Source organism: Pongo pygmaeus, chromosome X, assembly GCF_028885625.2.
Source record: "Pongo pygmaeus isolate AG05252 chromosome X, NHGRI_mPonPyg2-v2.0_pri, whole genome shotgun sequence".
Lineage (NCBI taxonomy): Eukaryota > Metazoa > Chordata > Mammalia > Primates > Hominidae > Pongo > Pongo pygmaeus.
Window position 1 is genome coordinate 20,076,408 of NC_072396.2, and position 22,247 is coordinate 20,098,654.

At 43.7% G+C, this 22,247-nt stretch overlaps 1 protein-coding gene across 18 annotated transcripts in view; it reads right to left on the minus strand.

Moving 5' to 3' along the window:
* The window catches only part of SH3KBP1 (SH3 domain containing kinase binding protein 1), a 362,174-nt gene that overhangs the window by 23,145 nt on the left and 316,782 nt on the right, over positions 1-22,247 (minus strand). For all 18 annotated transcript variants that reach the window (XM_054471141.2, XM_054471150.2, XM_054471145.2 and 15 more), the window contains one exon: positions 14,734-14,819. In XM_054471141.2, coding sequence (XP_054327116.1) covers positions 14,734-14,819 — 86 coding nt within the window. The remainder of the gene's footprint in view (positions 1-14,733; positions 14,820-22,247) is intronic.

Sequence of the window (22,247 nt, forward strand, 5' to 3'; positions counted from 1 at the left end):
TGGAATGGAGGCTGGGTGTGGTGGCTCATGCCTGTAATCCCAGCACATTGGGAGGTCGAGGCAGGTGGATCACTTGAGGTCAGGAGCTCAAGATCAGCCTGGCCAACATGGTGAAACCCCGTCTCTACTAAAAATACAAAAAACTTTTAGCTGGGTGTGGTGGCCCATGCCTGTAGTCCCAGCTACTCTGGAGGCTGAGACAGGAGAATCACTTGAACCCGGGAGGCGGAGGTTGCAGTGAGCTGAGATGGCGTCACTGCCCTCCAGTCTGGGCAACAGAGTGAGACTCTGTCTCACAAAAAAAAAAAAAAAAAAAAAAGTAGATTAAATGGAAACAATTTTTCTTTTCTTTTTGAGATGGAGTCTCACTCTATCACCCAGGCTGGAGTGCAGCGGCATGATCTCGGCTCACTGCAACCTCTGCCTCTCGGGTTCAAGCGATTCTCCTGTCTCAGCCTCCAGAGTAGCTGAGATTACAGGCATGGGCCACCACACCCAGCTAAAAGTTTTTTGTATTTTTAGTAGAGACGGGGTTTCACCATATTGGCCAGGCTAGTCTCAAACTCCTGACTTTGTGATCCACCTGCCTTGGCCTCCCAAAATGCTGGGATTACGGGTGTGAGCCACCGTGCCCAGCCAGAATGGAAATAATTTTGTTATCAATGTCACTCAATTCTCTGAACTCCTTGCAAATTATATACCAAAAACCAGACCGTAGTCTAGCATCACCAGGAATTGTTATTTTTAATGGTCTACCACCAAACAACTTAGTGGGTACCTCCTTCAATGTCATTGGAAGCAAAGAATTACTAACCAACTGATTTGAAAATAGAACTTGCAACCTGGAACTTGCATCTTTGTCAGGGTTTTCTCTAGGATCTCAAACTTATTTAGGACGGCAAACATCCTACTCTTTTACATTTCCCTGTAATAACTTGGGTTAAAAAAATCAAAATAATTCTTTTAAAAGATGAATGAGTACTTTTTAAAACTTTACAAAAAGGTATGCTCATGAGCCAGGTGCAGTAGCATGCCTATAGTCGCAGCTACTCAGGAGGCTAAGGTGGGAGAATCACTTGAGCCCAGGAGTTCAAGTCTAGCCTGGGCAACATAGCAACACCCCATCACTAAAAATAACAATAAAAAAAACCAGTTATGTTCATAAACCTTTAACAATTTCTTAAATCTCCATATAGCCAGCAAATCATTTAAAAGCAAAAAATCATTAAGCCAAAAAAAAAACAAAACCCTAGATTAGACCTTAGAAAGGGCCAAATTATCAATTCTAGATTAAAAGAACTGACAGAACTAAAGAAAATGAAGTAAAGAGACAAAGGAAAGAATAAGCTACTTAATTTCAAAGAGGATTCAGAGGCTACCAAGACAGCAGTTTTCTCAATGTCTAGAAAGCTCAGCTAAAAGAAATGGACAGGGTTAGAGAAACATAGACTGTGACGCTGCACTGGGTTCTTTCTTTTTAATATTTTTTGTAGAGACAGAGTATTTCCCTATATTGCCCAGGCTGGTCTCGAACTGCTGGCCTCAAGTGATCCCTCCCACCTCCCAAAGTGCTGGGATTACAGGAATGAGACCCCATGCACTGCCTGAATTGGGTTATTTATGATCATGTCATCCAAGCCCCTGGATTAATGATGAAAAACCAAGATCCAAGGAGGTACAATGGTGTGCTTGATGGTCAGCTTCAGTGGGATGAGCATCCAGAGCAGAGTGCACATTTCTTTTTGGAGAGCAACATGTATGGGTCATTTCATCTTCTTTAACAGCACTTTATTTAGATATAAGAGGAGCAGGGCCAGGTGCCATGACTCATACCTGTAATCTCAGCACTTTGGGAAGCCAAGGTGGGAGGATCGCTTGAGCCTAGGAATTTGTGACCAGCCTGTGCAACATAGTGAGATGCGTTTTTACAAAAAATAAAAAATTAGCTGGGCATGGTGGTGCACACCTGTGGTCCCTGCTACTTGGGAGGCTGAGGTAGGAGGACTGCTTGAGCCTGGGAGGTTGAGCATGCAGTGAGCTGTGACTGTGCCACTGCACTCCAGCCTGGGCAACAGAGCAAGACCCTGTCTCAAAAAAAAAAAAAAAAAAAAAAAAGAAAGAGGAGCAGTCTGATACTCATAATATAGAATTTTAATGCATATGTGAAACAATAATATTCTAATGTCCAGAATTACATGGAAGCCAAAATTACACTTACTACAAAATTTGAGGAGGAAAAACCTTCTGTCTCAAAGCCTAGTATGCTTTTTACTACCCTGGGAGAGACAAGAGTCCCCCAAAACTGCTAGAAAGGGCTGGCAGGCTCTCATTCACCAGCCTGGGTAACTTGATGAGCTATTTCTCAGTTGTAAACATCAGGAGAAGGTAAAAAGGATTTAAAGTGCTCTGAAAAATCTGACACTCCATGACTTTTTCTTAGGAAAAAAATGACAAGTAATCCTATCTCTATCAAAAAAAAAAAAGTTAATCTGCTAATTGTACATTTCTGGACACTAAGTTTTTACCTGAGCTACTGCTTCAACGCCTGACTCTCTCTAGGGTCTTTTCCTTGCCCCCAGCATTTCTCTTTCCTGCCACCTTCAATCTTTGCAGATGTGAGCTGGACCTGTGGTTTTCAAAAGAACTGGCATGTGTCTGTGCCAAGGTTATCACCAGTCATAATGCACTGAGAAAAAGGTCAACATTGTGAGTTTCCCATTAAGCTAAATTTGTTCAATTTTACACTTGGAGATTATACCCTTTCCAATAGGAGATGGCATTTGTTTATTTTGAATGTGCATCATTAATAAAAGAAAAATCAAGCCGTCTCCCAAATTAAAAGCCTTTTTTTTTTTTGATAAATGAGCCTGTGAAATTCCAAACAGTATGAACCTCAGGGAGACATGACCAAGGCCTGCGGAGATGAAGAGAGTGTCACTATAGGTTATGCAAAGGTAAGCTTGGTTCTAAATCAGGGCATCCTGCTGACCTCCAACTCCAACCTTTGCTTGCCACCACCACATCCAATGACCTTTTAATGGGGCCCATCAATGTCACTCTCCAACTGCTAATCACTTTTCTCTTGCAATGAATCAAACTTTACAGGCTCCTAACCTTGGCCAAGGTTTCCAGAACATGCTTTAATGAGAGTCCACGGCTAAATAAGGATTTTGATAATTTACTTAATAAAGTGATACTAAAACAATATACTTAATAAAATGTTGTGTGTCCATAATGCTTTTAATGTGACAAACGGATGCCTGAGCACAATTTTCTGGTAGATTGTACATTCCTCTGGATATTTGCAAGTAAAATGGAAGCCATAACTGGGCTCTGCCAATCCATGAGCCCACAGCCAGGGGACGGGGGGGGGGCACCTCAAGCCAAATAAGTGCCATGTGAGATCTGAGAGCTGAACATCACCTGTTCCCTTGCTTCCGCATTCATTTTCAGTTCAAAGACCTCTGTGGTGTATACTGTGGATGCAGCAAAGGTCACTATATAAGTCTCTTTGTTCTATGAGACTACTTTGAATCCACTGGGTGTACCTCCAGATTTGCATTCTTAAATCTGTAGGTACACCCAGTACCTCCAGAATACGGCACTAGAATACAGTCTCAGCATGTAGCAAACATAGAGGCACTCAAGCCATCAGACTGAATGATGAACGAGAGCCCTGGCCACAGAGATGCAGGTGACCACATTACCAGGGGAGGGAGGACATGCTGACTCTGCACATAGGTGAGCATTTGGGGCTGCCTGCAAGTCCACACAGCTACCAGCCTCTGTGACCCTCTGCAAGCCAACAGCCATCTGAATTGATGCTCCCTAAATGTCCCTCCACCTCTCTCAGGTCAGCTATTTTGCAGGCTGGTGGGTATAGAGCACTTGGGTAGGACAGTACTAATTTGCTCTCTGTATACTGGAATAATTCATACCACCAAATGCACTGCTCCAGTGAGGTTCTGCAACATTTGCCATCATGTCCCCACTTTGACGTAACCTCCCCATTTCTATAGCATTTGTGAGGCTTTTCCTACAGGCACTTTCAATGTTTACTGAGTTTGTGCTTATGGGATGTTATGGGGTAAAAGATGTTCATGAAACCCCTCATAACTAAGCACAAACCCAGCCACTGTGATGGACCACCAAAAGCCAGCAGGACCGCCCTGTGCAAGGTGCACAGGCAGAGGTGAGCACCTCAGTTCTGGTGAGGATCAACATCTTTCACTGAGAAAGTCTAAGTGGAGATGCTCATTTTACACCCAGGATCAGGCCCTTCAAAGGGCCCTGAAGGACCATCTCCTGTAGGACTGGAGGATGTCTTTCAAAATGAGTGCTGGTTGCCAGCTTGACCTTGTTTCCTCAGCAGCACACCTCCACTGTGAGCCTGAGAGGCTGGGAATCAGGGGAGGGCTCAAGGGCAATGCAGGGAGAGGGCCATCCACAGAAGCTGCTCTGAATTAACTACGCCTCTGTAAGTTCGAGGAAGGAACCAAAAATGCTCAGAAGATTGCCTGGGTTAAAAACCCATCAACCTGTTTCACTTCCTTTGTATAAAGTGTTTGACCCTCAGCACAATCTCTTTTGCTTTCTGTCACCACACTTGAGAAATGTATAGTGCTTTTCAGCTGCTCCTGATAAAAATTTAAGTTTGATCACGATTTGTGTCCCTAGATAGGGACCGGAGCTGCACACGTCCACACATGGGCACTCCAGCCCGTCATATGCAGACTTGACTGCAGACCAATAGCAACCGTATCTCCTGTTCTTCAGCACAGGTAACATCAACCATGTCCTTGGTCCCAAAGGCTGTGTCTGAAGGTTGCCGGTAAGGAGACAGTGTCTGTAGGAGCCAGCCGCGGCTCTTCAGTCAAAGTTCTCATGTCTGAGCAACTAATCCCGAGAGAGCTGGAAGGTGCGGCTGTTGTTCACACACACGCTCAGCCAGTAGTCAATCTGGAACACTCCAAGTGTCATTCATGGGTTTTTTTTTGTTTTGTTTTGTTTTTAATGGCAGGCAGGACACAGTATATCTTGTTTTATTGAACCTGAGAAATTGCTCAATGATCTGACATGCTGCAAGGACCAATAACTGGCTCTCTGGCTCCAAAAGGGGAAGTTTAAAATATGTATTTTAAAAAGAGGACAGAAAAACCAATAGCCCCAAGTCAGGAGATCTGAATTTTTCCTCAAAATTTGTATGAGAATCCCTTAGAAGTGATTTCTTATCATAAAAGGTAGAAATTGCAAAATAAGGTAAGAATGTAATCACTTGTTTGTAGAGATTTGGTGTCACATTCACAAAAATGTTGTGTTCATGGTCGCTATTACAATTGCTCTCTCTTGCTCTCCTGTATAACTTTACCATACAGAGTACAGATTTAGAACTTAGTATTGATCAAATTTGTTATTGTCCTTTTATGTAATACCTGTTTAAACACTGGGTAGTTGATCTTTGGCAAATATCTAATCCCAAATCCAATACTCTTTCTATTTGAAATCAGACTCAAATGGTATCATTTCACTTGCTGCAAGCCTTAAGATCTCCCCTCTCCCCTCTCTTCTCTCCCCTCTCTCTCTCTCCCCCTCCTTCCTCTTTCTCTCTCACAAAGGTCACAGTCATGTCCTTGGTTGATATTTAATTACTTCAAATATAATTACTTTTTTGTATATGAAATATTTTCAAACTAGGTTTTATAGAGATTCTCAGGAAATGAGACAGGCCACTCCAGGGAACACAAGTTACACTTGCGGGGGGAAGCCTGTCCTCTTCCCGTTCCTAACACAGACTGGGCTCTCTGGGCCTCGGTGCTATTGACATTTGGGGCTGGGTCATTCCTTGTTGTCTGTGGAGGCTATCCTACACACTGGTGGATGGTTAGCAGCATCCTTGGCCTCTACCCACTAGATGCCAGTAGCATCTCCACCTCTACTCCTACGATGTGACAGTCAAAAATGTCTCCAGACATTGCCAAATGTCCCCTTGGGGACAGCAGTTGAGAAATGCTGATGTGGACCTAGAAAGTTTGGGCTTATGGGTCAGAGAGACCTGGCTTCAACTCCAAATATTTTTTTTTTTTTTTTTTTGAGGCGAAGTCTCGCTCTTGTCCCCCAGGCTGGAGTGCAATGGTGCAATCTTGGCTCACTGCAACCTCCGCCTCCCGGGTTCAAGCGATTCTCCTGCCTCAGCTTCCCAAGTAGCTGGGATTACAGGCGCCTACCACCACACCCAGCTAATTTCTGTATTTTTAGTAGAGACGGGTTTCACCATGTTGGCTAGGCTGGTCTCGAACTCCTGACCTCAGGTGATCTACCCACCTCGGCCTCCCAAAGCGCTGGGATTACAGGTGTAAGCCACCACATCTGGCCTTCAACTCCAATTTCTTACTAGCCAGATAATCTTGCTCAGTTTCCCCAGCTTGCTTTCTTCCCTGTTCCTTCACTGTAAAAACATGAGTCATTACACATCCTTCATAGGGCTATGGACGGTGAGAAAAAAATAGACAAAACATTTAGTGGGTACCCAGTGAATATTAGTTCTTTCTTTCCTTACTCTTGCTTGCTCTCACTGCTCTTATTTCAACACTAGAACCTCAGGACGATGGAAGAGGGGAGATGAAGGGGGAGGGTTTGCTCTCCACTATATTAGCAGAATGATTCTAACACGAAGATATTCCACACACAGCTCTTGTACTCACACTGTACCTCAACGAGGATTAAAAGTTATAAAGGCATGTTCTACCCCAAACATGCTTACAAAACACTCCTAATCCTTTCAAACGCTTTGGGATTATTGTTTCACCAGGGTTGTAATCAGCTACAGATCAATGTCCAGGTGGACCTTGATTTTTAAAAATGGTGCAAAACAATACACACATTTAACACCCTAAGGGGACGTTTTACATTACAAAATGATTACTAGGTTTTGGAGACTTTTTTTTTTTTTTTAAGATGGAGTTTTGCTCTTGTTCCCTGGGCTGGAGTACAGTGGTGTGATATCGGCTCACTGCAACCTTTGTCTCCTGGGTTCAAGCGATTCTCCTGCCTCAGCCTCCTGAGTAGCTGGGATTACAGGCACCTGCCACCATGCCCGGCTAATTTTTTTTTTTTTTTTTTTTGATTTTTGGTAGAGACAGGGTTTCACCATGTTGGCCAGGCTGGTCTCGAACTCCTGACCTCAGGTGATCCACCAGCCCACGCCCCCCGGCCTCCCAAAGTGCTGGGATTATAGGCATGAGCCACCGCACCCGGCCTGGAGAGCTTTCTTAACACATCTAAAACGTAATTATATATATAAAGGATTAGTTTACAGATGATGCAGAAACATCAATGTAGTAGTTGTTACTCTAAATAATCACAACTATTTTATAAAGTGGGGCAAAGGAGGCCCGGTGCGGTGGCTCATGACTGTAATTCCAGCACTTTGGGAGGCTGAGGCGGGTGGATCACTTGAGCTCAGGAGTTTGAGACCAGCCTGGCCAACATGGTGAAACCCTGTCTCTACCAAAAAATACAAAAATTAGCCGGGTGTGGTGGCACGCACCTGTAGTCCCAGTTACTCAGGAAGCTGAGGTGGGAGAATGGCTTGAATGCAGGAGGTAGAAGTTGCAGTGAGCTGAGATCACACCACTGCATTCCAGCCTGGGCAACAGAGTGAGACCTGGTCTCCAAAAAAAAAAAAGTGGGGCAAAGGGGAACTTTGAATCCCATACTTGATCAGTGGTGTGCATATCTATTTTAACATTGGGACCTCAATGTGAGTGTTAGGAAAATTTCAATTAGCTCTTATTGTTTTCTTTTTAACAGCTTTACTGAGGTACAATTTATACATACCATAAAATTCACCCATGTTATCTGTACAGCTCAATAATTTTGGTAAATTTACAGAGTTGTGCAACCATCACCATAATCCCCTTTGAGAACCTTTCTGGAACCTCAAATTGACTGGCTCTTAATACTGTTCCTAGGGCACAGGGAAGTACTTTCATGTTTCCTGGTCCAAAGGAACCATAGGCCCCAGCCACCTGTGAGAGATCTGAGCATGAGTTGAAGTTAGCCTTGATACCTTTCAAACCACTTCCACGTCCCAAGTCTGTTGACTTTAAAGCAAGCAACACTTGTCCCAAAACTGACTATACAAAGTGCGTTTTGTGGGTCAAGTTGAAAAGACAGAGAGGAAATCTTCACAGTCCTCAAGTGAAGACGGGGTGGGGTCTACATAAAGAGATGGAAGTGGGAATAGTTTGAGATCTGGATCGGATGGAAAAAAAACAACAGTTCCAACAAAGATGCTAGGCAACTGAGGAGGAGGAATGACAAGGGCTTTCTCTAAGTCAATTAGTTAAAAACAGGTGGCTTACTTTACAGTAGGCTTCCTATCTGAAGGCCTGTTGCTATGTGCTTTAGTGGGAAAGGAACTGAAAATCTCGATAGCATTGAAGTGTAACAATAAATCCTGCCATGCAGTGGGAACTACAATATACGGCATAATAAAAGTAAATGTTACAGCACTTGACTTCATGGCCTGTAATCTCCCATTCAATCGGACAGTGGTTCTTCCATCAGCAAGAGAAAACTGGACAATTTTCATTTCTATTCATGCACAGGCCTATGTTGGAGTTTGTCCATGTTTTCTATTATGTTACTTGAAATATGGCTGCATAGTTTGATATAAACAATAACTCAAACTGACATCAACAAGTTAGTTTCGGACCAACTGATTTCATTCTAATTGATCGCTGGCTGACAGACGCTGGGAGCTGCCCACACAAGATCTGAAAAAGCCACGTTCTCTAATTTAATATTATAATAATTTTAAATTATAGCTTTATTAAGCGGAAACCCAGATTTATTTATAGCTAACACGGATGGTTTCCAATGGTTTTCAGGGTTGTATTATGCTGTTCACTGCAGCCCACATTTAGACAGCTTCAATTGTCTGAATCACTAACAAAACATTCTGGTACAAATAATTTCCTCCTTGATCCAATGCAATGAACAAATGCTACAGAAGCAGCCCCGAGGAGAGCCACCCACTTCTGCAATGTCTTTTTCTCCTTGACCGACCCAACTACAAAGAACATTCCTGCCTTTGGGCCTATAGACATTCCGTTTACAATTCTCTCCTCCTTTGGCCTCTCTGATGTTGCAAGATCCTGATTTTCCCTTAAATGTGGACTTTGTGGGGGTTTGGTCTTCAGCCTTAGGTTCTTTGCCTTTTCTCACAGAGAGGACTTTATCTTCCTGACCCAACTATCACTTTCAAGCAAACAACATTAATAGTAAGCATTTCTATCTTTTTTACAGGCCACCAAGTGATCTGACATAATTCTGGAAGACAAGGTGAGGAAGTTGATAGAGTTGTTTTTTTTTGTTTTTGTTTTTTTTTTTTTGAGACAGGGTCTGACTCTGTCGCCCAGGCTGGAGTGCAGTGGTATGATCATAGCTCACTGCAGCATTGACCTCCCGGGCTCAAGTGATCCTCCCACCTCAGCCTCCTGAGTAGCTGGGAACACAGGTATGTGCCATCACGTCTGGCTAATTTTTTTTTTTTTTTTTTTGGTAGAGATGGAGTCTTATTATATTGCCCAGGCTGGTCTCAAACTCTTAAACTCAAATAATCCTCCTGCCTCCACCTCCCAAAGTGCTGGGATTACAGGTATGAGTCACTGCTGCATGTTAGTCTTTTTTTTTTTTTTTTTGAGATGGGATCTCTGTCACCTAGGTTGGACTGCGGTGTTATGATCTCAGGTCACCGCAACCTCTACTTCCTGGGCTCAAGCGATCCTCCCACCTCAGCCTTCCAAGTAGCTAGGAACACAGGTGTATGCCACTACACCTGGTTATTTAAAAAATTTTGTAGAGATAGGGTCTCACTATACTGCCTAGACTAGTCTCACACTCCTCAGCTCAAACAATCCTCCTGCCTCAGCCTCCCAAAGTGCTGAGATTACAGGTATGAGCCACCTGCCCAGTAGAGATGTTAGTATTCTTTATAGATAAGGAAGCTGAAGCTCAGAGAGTCTGTGGAAATTGGAGAAGGCCACTCAGCTGGGAAGCAGTCGATTCAGCATTCAAACCCAGGTCTGCAGAGGCCACTCCTGCCCTCTTCTCTCCAGCCACTGGGAAGCTCCTAATCCCTACCCCCAATTCCTGCCAACCTCTCAAGCCTCAGCCCTCTACCTCCTGCCTCCACTTGGCACTGACATGGGCATGTCTGGCCCACTCTCAGAGCCAACATGCTTAACTAAACTAATCACGTTTTCCTCCAAACCAGCTCCTCCTTCTGACATGCTCATTTCTACCCATGTTGCTGGATTCCCCAGTCACCCGACCCTAAAACCTCAAGACTAACAAATCATTCTCTCCTCCTCCCCACTCCCAAACCCAATCTACTGCCTGACAATATTGCCTGGCAATAATTCTCCTGCATTGCTGCTTCCACATCTGTCTCTTCTTTCCTGAGCCTTTCGTAAGCAGCTTCATTCTGGCGCTGCCTCTCACCCCAAGTATCAAATAACCTGACTCCTTGACACCCATCTTTCCTTCACCTGATTAGTCTCACAAAGCTCCAGCAGTTACTATCTGAATTTTTAGACCTGATCCTGTCACTTTGATGTACTATCAATGATCACCACTGCCTACAGAATAAATTACAAATCCATCTTCCTCAAACTCAATCCAGTCCCTACTTACAATTCCAGGGTGATATAGTTTGGATCTGTGTCTCTACCCAAATCTCACGTTCGGTTGTAATCTCCAATGGAGGCATGGCCTGGTGGGAGGTGATTGGATCATGGGGGTGGATTTCTTATGAATGGTTTAGTACCATCCCCTTAGGACTGTACTCATGATGGTGAGTGAGTTCTCGAGATATCTGGGTGCTTAAAAGTGTCTGCTCCTCCTTTGCCTTCTGCCATGATTGGAAGCTTCCTGAGGCCTCTCCAGAAGCAGATGCTGCCATGCTTCCTGAACAGCCTGCAGAATCCTCTTTTCTTATAAATTACCCAGTCTCAGATATGTCTTTATAGCAATGCAAGAATGGATTAATACACAGGATGACCCTCCCTCCTTCCCAGCACAAACCCTCTAACACAGCCAGGCTGGTCAACACTCACCACGTGATTTTCCTGCCCACCTCCACTACCCCCACATAAGCAAATCCAACTTCAAGATACAGACAAATCTGTCCCCCTTTATAAAGCCTGTTCCAACAACCTGGGCCCCAGGGAACACTCTCTCCTCCGATCAGCATTACTTTCTACCACTCAGTCATTTATACAGACCTACAATGTTATTTAACTTTTCATTTGCCATCTTAGGGGCCCAAATGGATCCAAAGCCCCTGGAAGGCAGAGCCCGTGTGTGAGGGCCTCAGTCTCCAGCCAGCCTTGCATTTGAGTAGTAGGTACTCAAGTATTTACTGATCATGTGACTGTCAATCATTATTTCTTACAATGCAAATAAAACATACGTTAAATTGTTAACTTGAGGCTGGGCGTGGTGGCTCACACCTGTAATCCCAGCACTTTGGGAGGCCGAGGTGGGAGGATCACTTGAACCCAGGAGTTCAAGGCCAACCTGGGTAACATAGGGAGACACTATCTCCACAAAAATAATTTTTTTAATTAGCCAGGTGTGGTAGTGTGCACCTGTAATCCCAGCTACTTGGGAGGCTGAGGTGGGAGGATCGCATGAGCCCAGGAGTTGGAGGCTGCAGTGAGCAATGATTGCACCGTTGCACTCTAGCCTGGGTGACAGAGCAAGACTATCTCAAAACAAAAATATCATTAACTTGAGAAGTTATAGTCTTCTAGGATTAATGTCTTTGTGGCAAAGAGAGAGAGAAAACCAAACCTCAGTACTCTATTTCTGGGCTCCCAAATATATGCAACTGTGCTTAGTTTCCACAGCATGAAAAGCTTCTATAGATGAACCCGCCCCCCCATCAATACCCCCAATATTTCCACACTAGCTCATCAGACTGAAAAACATGTGATTCATATTTTCATGATAGCAATCATAGACATCTCCAGACCCAAAGAATGCAAAGGTCAAAGGTGAATGCTCTTAACAAGCAAGACAGATTATCCTGTATATTCTGGAGGAAGGAGAATACCTCCCTTCCTATTGACATGAGGGAGGTGACAAGACAGCCTCCTGAGGTCGCACATGACCTTCACCAACCAGCCACCCTGGCTTAAAACAGGGCCCAAATATGAAACTGCGGTGGTAGAACCGGAACTTAGGCTCATTCTGACAATCCCCTTTCATTCACAGCCAATTACTGCTTTGCTCTGCTCTGCCTGCACTTTAAGCAGAACAAAAGCTACAGCAGGCCAGAGTTTCTGTTATTGCGTCAGCCCAAGCTATCAGGTTATGCTTCCTGACTGGGCTTCTCAAGGCCTGAGGATGTAAACGAGCTTGTGGAAATAGGGGAAGTACTTTTGGTATTTACAGTCACAGTCACACATCCTAGCCCCAAGCCTCCATGAGATCAGACCAGAGACTGCAGGTCAGCAGCTGCAAAGATGCAACTTTATCAGCAGATTCAGAGGAAAACAGCACCCAAACAGAGGGACAGCAGCAGGAGAGCAGAATGCTCATGTTGGGAGCTCTAGTGCTCTTACAAGGCCTGCCAACCATCGCACATCTGTTTCTAAAGTGAGTGGCCCAAGCAGATGATGCTGGAGAGCTGTCTTCCATATCAAATCAATCCCTGATAGTGCTTGCCAGAGGTTAGGGAAGGGGGTGGGCTGGAGAAAGGTGGGCGTGGCTTAACAAGAGCAACACAAGGGATCTAGTGGTGATGGAAATGTTCTATGTCTTGACTGTGGTGGTAGATACACAAACCTACATGTATGATAAATTACAGGCTGGGTGCGGTGGCTCACAGCTGTGATCCCGGAACTTTGGGAGGCTAAGGTGGGAGGATCGCTTGAGCCTAGGAGTTCGAGACTAGTCTGGGCAACATAGTGCAACCCCACCTTTACAAAAAATACAAAAATTAGTCAGGCATGGTGGCATGCACCTGTAGTCCCAGCTACTTGCGATGCTGGGGTGGGAGGATCGCTTGAACCTGGGAGGCAGAGGTTGCAGTGAGCTGAGATTGTACCACTGCACTCCAGCCTGGGTGACAGAGCGAGACTCTATCTCAAAAAAAAATATATATATATATATATATACATATATATATATAGCATAGAGCGAAATACACACACAAGTACTAGTAAAACTGTGAAAATGTGCGTAAGATTGGTGGATCATATCAATGTCAATATCCTAGTCATGACAGTGTACTATAGTTCTGTAAGATGTTACTATTGGGGAGAAATTGAGTAAAGGGTACATAGATTTCTATTACTTCTTATGACTGCATGTGAATCTACAATGACCTCAAAATAAAAAGTTCAATTAAAACAAAGTAAATTTTAAAATTCAGCCTTCTATATTATGTAGAATATGAGAGAATGCTAACTTATGACCTTGATAGGTACAAATAGAAGATGTAAAGCTAAAAAAAATTTATACTATTTGGCCATAAAAACGAGATCCTATCATTTGCAACAACATGGATGGAACTGAAGATCATTATGTTAAGTGAAATAAACCAGGTGCAGAAAGAGAAACATTGCATGTTCTCACTTATTTGTGGGATCTAAAAATCAAAGCAATTGAACTCATGGCGGTAGAGAGCAGAAGGATGATTACCAGAGGCTGGGAAGGGTAGTACAGGGCTGGGATGGGGAGGCGGTGGGGATGGTTAATAGGTACAAAAAATATAGTTAGAAAGAATGAATAAGACCTACTATTTGATAGCACAATAGCATGTCTATAGTCAATAATAATTTAATTGTATATTTTAAAATAAAGTGTGTAATTGGATTGTTTATAACTCAGAGGATAAATGCTTAAGTGGATGGGGAAAAATATGTTGAAATGAAGTCTTGCCCATGGTTGCAAGTTTTTCTTAAAGCAGGTCATTTTCCTCTTCCCAAGAAATGTGATAGCCTGTTGCTAAACAATATGATTATTTTTATATATTTCTATCATTAAATGGCCTTTATGTCAAAAAATAAAATAAAATAATAAGAAAAAATTAGTCCCTTAATCTGGACTTCTTAAAAGGGTTGTCACCCAGGTTAGACCACTAGTGGCCTTAACAGCACACCGGTGGCCTCACACCCACCCACGTACACCTCCAAAAGGACCTCTGACTTTTATTTACCCAGAGAGACTGTAGCTCCCTCCCATTTATCACATGGTGGTATCCTGACCTTGGGAAAACTCACTCATGTTGTGAACTAAGTGGCAATTACCATACCGAAGCTCATTTGAAACTCAGTCAAAAGTGCTGTATCAACAATGAACCCTGCCATCTCACATTTGCATCCATTCACCTTTTTACACAAAATACACAAATCACTGGAAACTGTGAACATAAGGGCTAATGCCCACTTTTTACAAAAAGGCTTATTCATCATTTCTTTTCATTAGATCTTGTAAGGAATTTCTCCTAGGGAGGGGAAAGGTCCCAGGCATTGTGTTTTAATGTGGAAAGCACCATCATTTCCCTTCTTTACAAAACTGTAACACCTAAAGCCAAGCAAGGGTGCCAGCCTGGCATTTCAATGGCTTTATTACTTCTCATCATGCTGGTTGAAGGCAAGCCAGGCTCTGAGGTTCTTTACTAACTCTGCAAAGAGAAGCGAGAACACTGTCCTTACTCACCAATGTCATTGCTGCGGTCTGAGAGATCCTTGTCCAGGATGCCAGATAGCGAACTGCCGGCCAAGTCAATCTTTGGACCGTCACCCCTACATTAAAAACACAAGCCCAGACATTTAAAAATTGGTGTGTGTCCTTGTCATTCTGTCAGTTTTCTTGCTGCACACGTTAAGGAGTGTGCTGCGTGTGGAGTGGATGGCACTGTTGCCTGTGAGGGAGCCAGAGAACCAACAAGCTGTCTAGCCACATGGGATGGGGTGCAGACCAGTTGACAGGCTGGATGTGTCCCTCTCCAGCACACGTTTTCAAAAATGGCTATTTTAATAATGACTGTTCGCCAATGTACCTCCAGCCACAAACCCTCCTGCTGGGTACACAGGGTGCAGTATAGGGCCTGCTCCTGCCCCGCGGCCAAATAAACACTGGCTAATGATAACTGGGAGCTTTCCTTTTAAGGAACAAGGAATTTAGCCAATGCTGCTTGTCAAAGGTCAGCTACTTTCAACCTTGAGAAAAAGGTTTTCTGGCCTGGGGCTGTGGCATCAGCCAGGCTGTTGAAAGGCACAAGGTGTCGAGTAGAGATCTGGCGGCCTGAATGCCGGCGCTGGGGCTCAGGCCTGTAACATTAGATGGCTCCTGGATGGGTGCCCCATGCTCATCAGGACACGAGTGACTTCCCTCTGTATCTGGGCTAGGAGCAGCTCTATGGGATGGGAACAGGCCTCCAAGATGATGAGAGAAACCTAGCCTTCTCATGCACAAACAGAAGGTTCCTCCAAATTACTCCACAAGACAGCTCTTTGCGCCCTTTTGGGGGGATGAGTCACAAACGAGTTTATCCAAGGGCTATGAGAGCAGTGAAATAGGAAAAGATCCTTGCCCATAAAATGAGAGAGAGAAGCTGAGCAGTTGTTCCCAGCAAAGTAACAGAAATAGTCCATCTCACCGCCCCGAAGGCCACCATGGCCTGAAGTTACACCTCACAATAAGTAGTACCAGATTTAGTCAACAAGCACTTGTCACGTGCCACTTGTGCTGTGGGTATTCAGAGGTGTGCCTACTCGGGAATGGCTTGTGGTCTAAATGGGAGAGACAGCCAGCCAGCCACAGGTCCACACGGCCTAGGCTATAAGATGCAGGTGTCACAGTCCTGTGAGAAGAAAGGAGTGGGTCAGTGCAGGAGATCTGTGAGGCAGAGGGTAGGGGGCACAGAGGTGGTGTTACACTTGAGCCTTGGAGGAAAAGGGAGAGAGGACATATTCCTAAGAGGTGTGATTGAGCAATGACCCCAGTGTGGGTGAGAGTGCCAGTGTGGACAAGTCCCCTGGGACCAAAGCCTGAAGTCCTCAGAGAGAAGTGACAGAACAAAGGCTGGCAAGGTTGGTGAACACCTGACTGCTGGGCCAGATACCACAGGGCTTGTTTTGCCTGGGAGGCAATGAGGGGCCGAGGGATGGTTGTAGCGGGAGACCTCTATACCTGGAGGTCAGGTCATGGCAGGTGCTCTGGGTGAACTCCAAACCAGGGAGCTGACAGGACAGACTGCTGCGTTTTTCACTCAAAGAATGGGTGGTGAGCAGGGCACGGTGGCTCACGTCTATAATCCCAACACTTTGGGAGGCAGAGATGGGAGCATTACTTGGGCCCAGGAGTTTGGGACCAGCCTGGGCAATGTGGTGAAAGCCCATCTCTACAAAAAATACAAAAATTAGCCGGGTGTGGTGGTGTGCGCCTGTGGTCCCAGCTACTTGGGAGGCTGAGGCAGGAAGATCACCTGAGCCCAGGGAAGTTGAGGCTTCAGTGAGCTGTGATCGTGCCACTGCACTCCAGCCTGTGTGACAGAGTGAGATCCTGTTTCAAAAACGGGAGTGTTTGTGGGTGCATTTGGCACAACATGCATATTTTTGTGATGGGAGAAAAGGACCAACGGAAGGAGGTGAGTCCTCCTCAACTCCCAAGCAAACAACACTGCCTCTTAACCTCAAGCATCCTCCACCACAGGAGGGGCAGGAGTGAGAATACCAGGGACCAGGCCTGGGCCTAATGGCTTGGCCTCCACTAAGAGAAAACACAGCCCCAAGACTGTCCTGGGAGTGTGTGTTATGATGCTGGCTGGGCCCTTCCAAGCTAGGCTGAAATAGAAGTTCAGGTAGAGCATGAACTCCTGTACTTGGAAAGGAGAAGCAGCTTAGGCTTCAGAGAAGGACCTTTATTTCCTGCCTCATCCTAACTTCCTAAGGCTGTAGGCTCCCCTAGGCTAGGTTTCCATAGCAGACTCCCTCTCCGTCCCCTGGCTACCCAAGCTTGGGCTCCACCAGGGCCATTGCCTCAGACTGATCCCGAGCCAACAGGAAGGGCAGGATGAAGGACATTTATTTCAAAACATTTCACTGTCAGGGCCCCATCACCCACTAATTTGAAGGTAACCTGAATGAAATGTTTCAGAAATGCAGAATTATTAGCAGAAATGCATTTTCATTTTTAAGAGTTTTCCCCAGATATAAAGAAATACATTCCTGGGGACCCTTAAATATCATTATCTGGAATCCACAGAGCCCAGAAGGATTGGGTGCTGCCATCCTTCAAACAGACTAAACACAAATTATACTCACAACCAGACAGCGCTGTCCTTTTTGAAACACACCAAAGATCAAAACTTATAAAACCGCATGTCCTGCCCAGGAGAGAGAGAGCACTCAGACAGTGAGTTTAGTGAACTCTACTCGGCTTTTTTTTTTTTTCCAGTCAAGAGGGAAAGATGGTTTGAGGTGATACCCTGTGTGCAGCTGGGGTTAAGTCAGAGGGGCTGCTGGCAGAAAGATGAAGTTTTGCTCATGAGTTAATCACATGTATCTCGGAACAACTCAGCAGTTTCTGAACATGTGGCTTATTTGTGTATTATGGTAACTGTCAATCTGGGAGCTGCTGTTTCCCTCTGTGATTTGACAGCTGGAAGCTTCCAATCAAATGTGAGCCTGTCTCCAGAAACTTTAGAGGACCCTATTGTGCATTAATATGCTTTATTACTTTACTGCTTATTTTCCTTTTATTGTCATTCTCAACTATTTTATTCTTTTTTATATATATAGTACATATATATGTTATCTATATAGTACATATATGTTATCTATATAGTACATATATGCTATATAGTACACATATGTTATATAGTACATATATGTTATATATAGTACATATATGTTATATATAGTACATATATATGTTATATATAGTACATATATATGTTATATATGTACTCTCCGTCTATATATATATACACATATATACACATACATATATACACATACATATATATACACATACATATATATACATACATATATACACATACATATATATACATACATATATACACACACATACATATATATATATATATACACACATACATATATATTTAAGAATAAAATGTTTTTGTTTTTTTAAGACATGGTCTCATTCTGTCACCCAGGCTGGAGTGCAGTGGCGTGATCTCAGCTCACTGCAACCTCCGCCTCCCAAATGGATTTTATGCATCAGTGTGTTTTTCACAGTGTTATTTGTAATGAAGAAAAACTGTAAAGAACTAGAATCTTTCATAAATAGGAAAACACTTGAATAAACTATGATATTTGATGGACTTTTATATAGCCATCTGAACGATGTTTATAAATGGCTTATACTAACAAGAATGAATGCTTATGTTGCAATGTTAAGGGACAAAGGCAGGTTAAAAACAACACACACAGCAGCACACATATACCCACGTGCCCTCCTGACATATTAGGAAGAGCGATTTTAAGACTGGAAGAAAATTTACAGTGGTTATTCCTGGGTAGTCTGATCAGTGATTTCCACCACCCAGTTCAGTAGCTGGAACATGGCAGGGACTCAAAAAACATCTGTGGAACTAGTGAACATTTGTCAGATTTTCTGAAATGAGAATGCATTATGTATTTGTACAATAAATGCACTTTTCCCTCAATATCTAAAGTTGTATGCTGTTCAGTATGATCACATCTATGGAAAACTGGTGAAAAACAAACAAAATCATACATAGGAAAAAGACGAGAAAGAAACAGCCCAAAATGTTAATAGTAGTAATCTCTGGGATAAGACTATAGGTGAATTTTTCCTTCCTTTTAAAGTTTACTTTTATTTTATTTTCTTGAGATGGAGTCTCACTCTGTCACCCAGGCTGGAGTGCAGTGGCATAATCTCGGCTCACTGCAACCTCTGCCTCCTGGGTTTCAGCAATTCTCCTGTCTCAGCCTCCTGAGTAACTGGGATTACAGGCGCGTGCCACCACATCAGGCTAGTTTTTGTATTTTTAGCAAAGACAGGGTTTCACCATGTTGGCCAGGCTGGTCTTGAATTCCTGACTGCAAGTGATCCGGCCACCTTGGCCTCCCAAAGTGCTAGGATTACAGGCGTGAGCCACCATGCCCGGCCTAAAGTTTACTCTTAATAATAGCAACTAGAGGCTTACCTAATTCAGGCAGCTCACGTTCTCTCTCCTTTCTCTCCAATAGTATTATCAAGGTAAAAGCTGAGATTGCCTGGATCCTGCCTCACAAACTCTCCTTTAAGAACCACCCAGGCAGTAGGTGCCCCACGAGGTCATCTCTCCTGGGAACTGGTTTGCAGGCCAGGGGTGGAGTTATGAACCCTAGACTTAAAAATCCAGGCCAGGCGTGCTACATCTAAACCTGCTGTTTATCACCTGTGTGACCTTGGCCGGGTTACTGAACCTCTCAGGAACTTGAGTGCTTCATCAACAAAATGACTGGTGGGCTAGCTTCAACAGGATCACCTACGAGAGGCGTTCTATCTAGAGCTCTTGTTCCCTAATTTCAACATTAGAGAAATGTTGGAGTCTGGGGTGGGGTTGGAGTGGAGATGGTCCTGTGAGTTGTGGCAAATTCTGGGACATTTCATCATCTCCTTTGACTCCAAATTTCAAGTCTCTGGCCAATGTTGTGAATTCCTTCCCTTCCCACTTGACTTGAGCAAATGTAACTCACCCTTTTAGCACTCAGAGATCCACCTCTCTTCCTCGTGTTTCCTGCAACACACCCCTGTATCCCAACCCTTATCACAGCACTTCATATTTATATATGTACCTAGTAATCTTCCCCACTTATTCTTCAGAATGGGATTTTGTCACTTTTGTTTCCTCCTAGTACAATGCTTTATACATTTATGTATGCCAAAAAGTTTTTGTTTAACTAAATGAATAAGCAAACACTGTGATTTTTCTGGGCCTTGTACACGTTAGGAAATAACCTGTGGATAAGTTATATTCTTGATATAGTGTGGGTGACTTATAAACAACAGAAATTTCTCACAGTTCTGGAGGCTGGGAAGTCCAAGGTCAAGATGCCAGCAGATTCTGTCTGGTGAGGACCCAGCTTCCTTCTCTCTGTGCCCTCACGTGGTGGAAGGGAGAGGGGTTTCTTTTATAAAAGCATTAATCCCATTCATGAGGGCTTTGCCCCAATGACCTAATCACCTCTCAAAGGCCCCACCTCTTATTCTGTTACCTTGGGAGTGAGGATTTTGACACATCAATTTGTGGGAGGGGTAGGTATAAACATTCAGACCACAGACTTGGGTATAGTGTCAACACTTTTTAAACAAAAAACAAATTCTTGCAGATCCCCATGTATATGTCAGTTATGGACTAAATTGTGTCCTCTCAAAATTTATATGTTGAAGTTGAAACCCCTCAATACCTCAAAATGTGACTGTATTTAGAGACGGGCCTTTTAAAGAGGTGATTAAGTTAAAATGAGGCTGTTAGAAGAGGCCGCAGAATAAACAAACCCTGCGGCTACCTTGATCTTACACTTCTAACCTCTACAACTGTGAGGAAATAGATTCTGTTGGTTAAGCCACTGAGACGAATACAACATCCCTGTTTGAGAAATCATAAGAAACAAAAAACAGCCGACGACAATGGCTATCAGTGGAAAACTTGCCACAAGGGCATTTTGTCCTTGCAACTGTTAAAATTATAAAGAATACCACACAAATGAAAAACAAAGGTGCAAATTGCTTGTAGCTACTAGACGCTCTATCCCCAATTTTAGGAGCATTGTTCTAATGGCACTGGATAAAAGGAAAAAACTATTATACTCCAAGTTGGCCAAGGTAGCTGTCCCTCAAGTGGCATTTAGTGTGACCTGGGGTGAACCCTTGTCAGGGAGGGGCTTCTGACTCAGGAGAGTGTTTTACATCTCTGGGATTTGCCTGCAGGCCCCTTACAGATGGTGGGATAGCCTGAACCACAAGGGACCATCCTGAAGAAATAGGAACTAATCATCCCTGAGCAACTCTTCCCCAGATTCTAAAGCACCAGCCACATGTTGATAGGAGGGAGAGTGGGATCCCTCCAGTCTCTCCAACTGAGCCCTGATCCCTCATGCCAAGCACCAGACACAGGCTTAAGTTGAAATGATCTTCGACACAGGGCCAGAAGCAAGCCTATTTTGAAAACACACTAGGTGAAGTTTAAAAAAGGTTCTGATCCTTCCAAGTAGGGAAGCTGCAGCTGGTGTTTTGACAGTGTTCAGACTGTGGGTGTGCAAGCATTTTACAATGTCTATTTGGAAATGCCTTTCACTGTATTTATAGACTCTTAGAACAATGCTAATGAATTTCAGTTCTGAAAAATACCAAAATTTCTGAAATTCTGTGAAGCATGTGTCTGGAGTGGCTGACACCGAATGAGGATGCAGCCCCTCAGTGGTCCCTGTTCTCCCCAGTCTGCCCAGCATGTGGGTACCATTTGGCAAAAGGGATGTTATTAAATTCAGAGAAAAAGGAAAAAGCCCATCCTTTTGTAATTTGCAAGCTCCTGCAAGTGTTTCTGTCTGGTGAGTTTCTCTATGCCTACAGCTGTTAACTAAAAGGAGAACATAAGAGAAGTCAGGAGATACCACCATATATCCAAACGCATCAGAAGAAAGTTGCCCTTGCTTGTTTCTGATTTTTAAATCAAAGTAATGCAATGTTCTTATATTTTACCTAGCAGTTTTCGTTATGGACACTTAGGACACATGACTTGGATAGGCATGTACTGGCTAAAAGTCTCCTTGTTTTACTAAAGCAGGAACCTAAATCACAGAGAAGAGACTGACGAGCCCAAGCACTGCACCAGTTATAAGTAGAACCTATGATCCCATAGAAATAATAGCAGCTCACCCCCTTTGAGAATGAAAAAAGAAAAAGAAAAAAGAAATAACAGCAGCAGCTACTGTTTACTGAATGCCTATCATGTGCCAGGCACTAGAATAAGCACTTAAAAAAAAAAAAAGAAAAGAAAAGAAAGTCTCACTCTGTTGCCCAGGCTGGAGTGCAGTGGCATGATCACAGCTCACTGCAGCCTCGAATTCCTGGGCTTGAGTGATCCTCCTGCCTCAGTCTCCTGTGTAGCTGGGATTACAGGTACATGCTACCATGCATGGCTAATTAAAAAAAAATTTTTTTGTAGAGATGGGGCTCTCACTATATTG